Here is a 7,903-nt window from a genome sequence, read left to right as displayed (position 1 = left end):
CCCAATGAGTATCATGATAAAAAAATATATATTAATTGAATTTTGATGGGATAATTACAGTAAAAAATTGTTAGCGGATTTCGATCACTTTTGGCATTTATTTCACTGTCACATTTCATTACAAGTTATTGTTTCAGTTCACAAATAAAGAAATTGTGTATTTCAACATAAATTTACATTGTGACGTTTCACATCTGTTTCAATAATCCAATTTGGTGTTTATAGGTGTTTAGGAAAGTACTTTAGTGTTTTTGTTGCTATGTGGTCTTATAGGAGAAAATTATATAGGCCTAAAATATGCCTTTATTGAAAATGAGCCAGAAATTACCTGAAGACAATATGAGGGAAAATCATCATTATCATCAAACTTTATTACAGACACAGGGTCCAAATGTAAAAACAGACAATAAATAAAGACAAACAATAAACAGCACACACACACACACACACACACACACACACACACACACACACACACACACACACACACACACACACACACACACACACACACACACACACACACACACACACATAAGATACAATATAATGTAAAATATAATAGTGTAAAATTTGGGTGTTTATTCATTTTAAAATGTAGGTGTTCGCTCATTTTTGGGTGTTCATTCAATGTTACAGTAACAACTTTCATTTCAGGTTTGAGATAATCAATTCCAAGAAGAAATTTTTGCACATCAAAACACATTTCTATGAATATATGATCTTTTATGAAGAGTCTTTGAAGTGCCAAGGAAAATTGGATGTTTCGAATTCCATCATATTCTAAAAAAAAAAAAAAAAAAAATCATTATGGGGCCCCTGAGGACCCAGTTAAGGTCACTGGAAAGGGAAAAGGCTGCTTTTTCTGAAGCAAACTCCCGCCCCCGGCAGTCTTCCCTGACTCCAGTCTCTCTCAGCTACACTCGGGAGAGCCGCCGGCCGGCGCTATTAGTAATTTGTGTTATCCAAGATGGAGGAGGTTTTGTGATGTTCCCCAGCAGTCAGAAGTGATCCTTTCCCGTCCGTGTCAGATCATTCCTCAGACACAGGGGCGGACATATTTTCTAAATCCCTCTGCCTGTGGGGAAAATAAAGAGCAACTTTAGATTTGGATATTAGTTTTTTGTGTTTTTCGCCACAGCCATGAGCTCGGGGGAAGGGGCCGAGGAGGCGGCTAAGGACGCGGCCGATATAGCGACGTTCTTCAAATCTGGTAAGCCCGAAAGTCGCGAGGCTGCGGGACATTGTTCGGATGGGGAGGTTGGGTCGCACTGGGCATTTGCAGTCGTTTTTCTACCATATACAATGCATTAAGTGCAAACATCTCTATAATATTGGTTTTGACAACCAGCGTTAGGTTGAAAATGTGGTTTATGACAATATCAGTTGGTTGTGTCGTTAGCTCGAGTCATTTGTGCCCGTTGGTTTAAGATTTTAGCAGAATAATTACAGAAATCACTATCACATCCTATGGATTTTAACTGCTTTGTCAGTAAAATATCGTTATGTTCAATTTATGTGGGTCAGTCGTGCAACATATGGGCTTGTGGGTGGAAATATAAGGTTAGCATAGTGTTGTGCAGGCCACATGAATAAATAATTTCAGTTATACTTCCAAATACACAGATTTTACCAACAAAACCCCTTTTAGTCTATTATCATCTCCATACTCTTTTTATCTTGATTTGGAGGCAGCCATAGGAAATGAAGTAAATTCAAAGTGTCAGTCCCTTTATGCTACTTTTTAATGACCCATTTCTGAACGGATAAATACAATACCGTTATTTATAAACACAAGACTATCAGTTAGTCAGACAATCAGTAGTTTATGAGCGATCCGATGAATCTGAGAATCGAAGGTAGTCAGCAATGTAAACAATGACCTGGCGTGGCACTCCAACTCCCTGCTAACTCGCTAGCATGGTGTGATAGATTGAGGCGGTGAAAGAGGTTAAAAAATAATTACTACCTCAGCACTTCGTGATATGATGTCGTTATTCACGTAAAAGATAATGACAGACGCGATAGCGGTTATTTCGGCCAGATTTAGCTTGAAAACAGGATTAATCTGTAACCTGATTGACTCGTGTAGCATTTGGTTGCTAAATTAGCAAAGCTATTTTAGAAAGATTGATGACACAATTACCTTCTGTCTTGGACCAGCTTATGAAATATCATATTCATTTTAATCAAATATTAGATTGCTTTTATATTAATGATGATGTAATGTGTTTTATACAGGGATTTAATTGATAACTATATATCTGCATATAAGCATATAATCTGATGATGGTGTAAACAGGCTTGTATATCAGATTTATGACACATCTTGTTGTTCATTCTGATAGCAGGACTTTCATCTGCAAGCCCAGTTAATCATTCACAAGACTCATTTTAATGCCTCTGCATAATGCATTCAGGAAATATTCAGTCCAAGACTAGGTCACGAAGTCCTGTCCTACTGAAAACAACCATCTCAAACCAGCCTAAGCTGGTTTCAAGCTGTTTTTGGACACATTTTTGCTGGTCGTTCTGTTTGACCAGTTCATTTGCTGGTTAAACCAAATGAACACCAGCTTGGCCAGGCTGAGAGACCAGCTTATACTGGTTATAACAGTTTTTCATGTTTGGTAACCTTAAGTCTTCAAGACACTAGACAAGGGTCTAAAATGATTTATTAAGTTGTTTTTAAAGTATTATGATAAGTTACACATGTTTCAACACAAATGACATTACCCCCTTAAGATACGAGCGTAGTGGTTTTGTTTGGGTTTGGTAGAGAAACCACAATGGGAAGTACTGTATCTTGCAGATTTCACAACGGAAATCTTTGGTTGTTTCAGTAACCTCTCAAGAGACTTTTGGTTTTAAACATTTTGCTTGTTTTTAGCATGGCCACTAAGTTACTGTTAAATATTAATACCCACTTTGCAGCCTCTTGATATTTGTGTTGTGTTTGCCTATGTAAGTTAGTCCTGTATTATTTAGTTTTTGCACATATCTGTGTACCATCATGTTTGAACATGCATCAGGTCATCATAGACTCTGTCTCTAACTCCACCTCCTCACCCCTGTACTCACTAAACACCTTGACCCGGTGTTCATCATCCGTCTACGTGCCATAGAAATGAATCTTCTTGTCTGCTGTCTGATACAGCAATAATAATGTTTTCATCATTGATAGTAATAAGAAATGTCATAAGCACCAAATCAGCATGTTAGAATGATTTCTGAAGGATCATGTGACACTGAAGACTGGAGTAATGGCTGCTGGAAATGATTTTCTTTCTGTGAGTCTGAGCAGATCTTCACAATTTTCACTCTTTCACATCTGAAGTTATTTTATATATATATATATATATATATTTATTTATTTATTTATTTATTTATTTATTTATTTATTTATTTATTTATTTAACGATTCGGACAAGTTGTGCCACACTTTCTATTGACTTCATCAGTGGCTTTTTGTTGTTCTTAAGGTTTTTCTACACTCATTTATTTGAAAGTCATGAAGAAATATCCAGTAGACCAATGCACATTTTTGCGAGCAAGCAAAGCTAAGTGTACCATCTTCAAAACCAGTTATCAAACCTAATAAACACCTTTAATATCTGTACATATAAACCTCTGCGTCTTTAAGATGTTATATATCTGTATAAAATTTCAGCTTAACAAGGGCACACAGAGTAAGAGATTTTTTGCGGATGTTTGGTTTTCAGTTGTTTCTAAATCTTCTTAAATGTAGAATAAATATTAGTATGAAAATTATTGGATGAATCACAATTCGTTCATGAAAATGTTCTTATGCAGATTTCTTGACCACCTAGTGTCTGATAGTGGCCACAGCATATTAATAGGAAATATATATTTATTATTTTTCCCCCCAATTCTTTTGATTTATTCATCCAAAATTTGCCGAATTCTGTGACATTCCATGTTATACTGTAAATTCCATTTTTATAACTGTATTCTGTGATTTCGCCTTTGTTTTCTGCATTGAGGAAATCATAGTTGCCCTGTATTAAACTGGGTTTGAAGAAGACATTTTAATGTAAAGAAGAAAAAAACGACACGTCAGATGTCACATTTAATGTCCTTCACTCTTAAAAATAAAGGTACTTTATTGGCATCTGGTTCCACGAAGAACCTTTAACATTCATGGAATCTTTCCATTGCACAAAAGGTTCTTTATAGTGGAAGAAAGGTTCTTTAGATTATTTTGAAATGTTCACTCTAAGAAAATAAAAGGGTCCATGAACCAATAATGGTACTACGGCTTCACTGTGAAAACCCTTTTAAAATCCCTGTCTTTTGTTCATAGAATATTCCCTCTTATTGTTAAACTCATAGTTTTATGTTCTTTCTCTTTCCTGATTAACTTTTTTTGAACTTTGCATTGTGTGCTAAATTGCTCTTCTGTTGTTTTTGATGGTGCCTTTGTCCTTGGCTAATAGGCCCCCTGGTAGTTTTTGGAGGCCTGGCAGTGGCTCTTTTTTTCTCTCTCTAGCGTTAGATGAATTTTTCTGACACCCAGACGTCATGTGGTTTAGCATTGAGGAGTTACATTTTCTGTCGTTGACTGTTACCACCCCAGCTGGATCGTCCCTGCGTTCAGCTCGTTCACCCTAGGCTCGCTCTCTCTCTTTCTTTCTCTTTCTCCTTTTCTCCTTCTATGTCTCTGTTGTGTCACGGCCATCTATTCCCTCTCCCTGTCATCTTTTTTTCAGTTTCTTGTTCGGCTCTTCTCTCTGTCTCCATGTGTGGTAGGGAAAGGTCGTATTGACCTACATTCGCTGGGTTAGGAATGGCGCACTCGCTGCCCCCTCTGTCTCCTGGTACAGCGCAAGAAGATCCTACTTATTCAACGGTAGAGAGAGAGAGACGCCAAGACAGCTTCCGGCAGTAAATCACCCAGGGCGATGCTGGATCATCCTGACAGAAAATGAGGGACATAGTTAGTGGAAGAGAGGGCAGACGAGAAGCAGAAAAGACAGAATAAGGGCCAAAATGAGGGTGAGGGGTAAAATATGTCTAATAGAGAAACTGGGTGTGTCGACTATTGACATTAGTTCTGTTGGTAACACTTTATAATAAGGTTCGATTAGTTACCATTGGTTAAAGGGTTAGTTCACCCAAAAATGAAAATTCTGTCAGTAATTACTCACCCTCATGTTGTTCCAACCCCGTAAGACTTTCGTTCATCTTCGGGACACAAAGTAAGATATTTTTGATGAAATCTGAGAGCTGGATCACTCCTCCTGCAGGCTTATGGACACCTTAACTTGCTGGCCCAGAAAATGTATTAAAGACATCGTTAATATAGTCCAAGTGACTCCAGTGGCTCAATTTTACGAGAATACTTTTTGTGCGCAAAAACAAACAAAAATAACGACTTTATTCCACTTTTCATTTCCTTCTCTCTGGACCTCAAGTTTTTTTAACGTAGTGTAATAGCGTAGCGCGTCTGTGTTTCACGTCACCACATATCACACATGACCAGAGTCGCCCAATAGTGAGCCTACGTGGTGACGTGCAACACAGACGCGCTACGCTTAAACACTACATGAAAAGACTCGAGGTCCAGAGAGAAGGAAATGAAAAGTGGAATAAAGTCGTTATTTTTGTTTGTTTTTGCGCACAAAAAGTATTCTCGTCGCTTTTTAAACTTAAGATTGAGCCACTGGAGTCACTTGGACTATATTAACATGTCTTTAATACATTTTCTGGGCCAGCAAGTTAAGGTGTCCATAAGCCTGCAGGAGTGAGCCAGCTCTCAGATTTCATCAAAAATATCTTAATTTGTGTTCTGAAGATGAATGAAAGTCTTACGGGGTTGGAACAACATGAGGGTGAGGAATTACTGACAGAATTTTCATTTTTGGGTGAACTAACCCTTTAATGCAGTAGTTCTGGTTTGGCCATGGGACCCACATTTTCCCATGGTCATTAAGCTGTGACCCACATTTTTAGGAATTTGAAACAAGCTAATTTATTTCTCAAATGTTTAACTTGCACACAAGTATCGTCCCACTTAACTTAACATACACATAAATTGTATATGAATTGTAACACGATGAATAAACAGTATTTCCCAAACTAGTTAGTAGTTGGTATGAGCCACCACAGTCATAAAAAACATATAGTTGGTGGTATTTTAGGCGAAGGTTACAGAAACTACAGTTACCATGGTATTTACACGATACTAACTTGAACTGTTCATAAAACATGGACACCGTTCTTTATGAATAGAATGATTTTTATATTTAATGTTAGAATAGTTTCTATTCATCAGAGAGTCTCAAATGTATCATGGTTGGTTTCCACAAAAATATTCAGCACAATTGTTTTCAACATTGATAATAATAATTTCTTGAGCAGCAAATCAGCATATTAGAATGATTTCCGAAGGATCATGTGACACTGAAGACTGGAGTAATGGAGTAATCAGCCATTCTGATTGGTCAGTTACTGCATTCTGTCATCAGTTTTTTTAATGACTGCTAAACTGTATAATATTTAGTTGTCCCAGGAAATTAATTTCCCACATATTTTAATGTCTAGAGCGGTGTCAGTACAATCAATATATTGTTATTAATTTTCTAATGGTTGTGCATCGATAGTTCCAAGTAGAGATGCACCGATTGATCGGCTGGTGACCGGAATTGGCCGATTTTCACGTGATCGGCCGTAACCGGCGACCGGCCGTCAGTCTGACAAATGCCGATTTTATGCCGGTCAAATGCACTCGGGCGCCGCATGATTAACATCGCGCAACATCAGCATCACACGTGCACACAGAGCACATGTAGAAAACCTCGTGAATTACGTCCGTTCAGACCGCAAGCGCGTATTTTTTTTCGGCGTGCATGTTAATCAATGAGTGCATTCACAACGGAAGCAGGAGCAGCGCGAGCGTCAAGCAGGAGCGTCGCGAGCAGTGAAGCGCGTGTTTCGGCGCCGAGTCTATTTGCTGCACTGCTCGCGCTCAATTAAAGGGAAAGCACACTTTTGATGGAAAATAGCCTAAATAGGGTTTCACAAAAAAAGTGCCCAAAATGCACAGAATTTGCGTGTTTTAACAAGAACTGGAGTAGGCTATGTCAGAAAAGAAAACAAAGACTAATATTTATAGAAAATGTACCCATTTAAAATTGTTTTATTATTCAGTTTGTACAAGTGATTGCAATAGGCCTGTGTGTGTGTGCTTTGAGAAATATCTTTATACTGCAAGGCTATATTTATTTTATTTTGTATTTATATATTATTTTATTGCCATTCCCTGTTTTCATACAGACGTTTCGTTTGCTAAATACATATATAGGCTATATAAAATTATTGGATATTGAATGTGAAAAGGAAATGGTTTTTCCACAACACTGCACTTTAGATGTGTGTGTGAACTATGCAAATTGTAAAATGTTCTAATACAGAAATTATATAAAATAAATATTTGTGTGTGCTGTAAAGTGGTTAGAAAAAATGAAATCGGAATCGGCCAAAATCGGTATCGGCAGGTCAAACTTAATGAAAAATCGGAAATCGGAATCGGCCCAGAAAATTGTAATCGGTGCATCTCTAGTTCCAAGTCTTTCTATCACCCTGAAGGGTGATGTACATTATCCCGGCCGGATGTACCTTATCCCGCTTATTACACAGTTACTTGCCACATAAGTAAATAATTAGACATGAAATAATGACTTGATTTTGATAAAAGATATTGATTTGATATGAATCTTACCTGTCTGTTATCTTAAAATTCATTACAGTGTACAAAACAATCATCGAAAAATGGCAGCAGCTGCATTTGTATGAAAAAGAAAGAGCGAGTCCGTGATATCGGATGACATAATTAAGTAATTGTACACAAAATTTTGATTTGAGTTTTAATTTTTTTATTAGC

At 37.3% G+C, this 7,903-nt stretch overlaps 1 protein-coding gene across 1 annotated transcript in view; it reads left to right on the top strand.

The window, feature by feature from the left end:
* Positions 1 to 839: 839 nt before the first annotated feature.
* The window catches only part of LOC308697377 (triple functional domain protein-like), a gene marked incomplete at its 3' end in the record, with an annotated part of 62,356 nt that continues 55,292 nt past the window's right edge, over positions 840 to 7,903 (top strand). The window contains exon 1 of the mRNA XM_081376556.1: positions 840 to 1,213. Coding sequence (XP_081232682.1) covers positions 1,144 to 1,213 — 70 coding nt within the window. The 5' untranslated portion in view covers positions 840 to 1,143. The remainder of the gene's footprint in view (positions 1,214 to 7,903) is intronic.

Source organism: Scardinius erythrophthalmus (assembly GCF_964197995.2).
Source record: "Scardinius erythrophthalmus genome assembly, chromosome: 10".
Taxonomy (NCBI): Eukaryota; Metazoa; Chordata; class Actinopteri; order Cypriniformes; family Leuciscidae; genus Scardinius; species Scardinius erythrophthalmus.
Note: the sequence above shows the minus strand (reverse complement) of the source record. Positions and strands in the feature narration are given on the sequence as shown.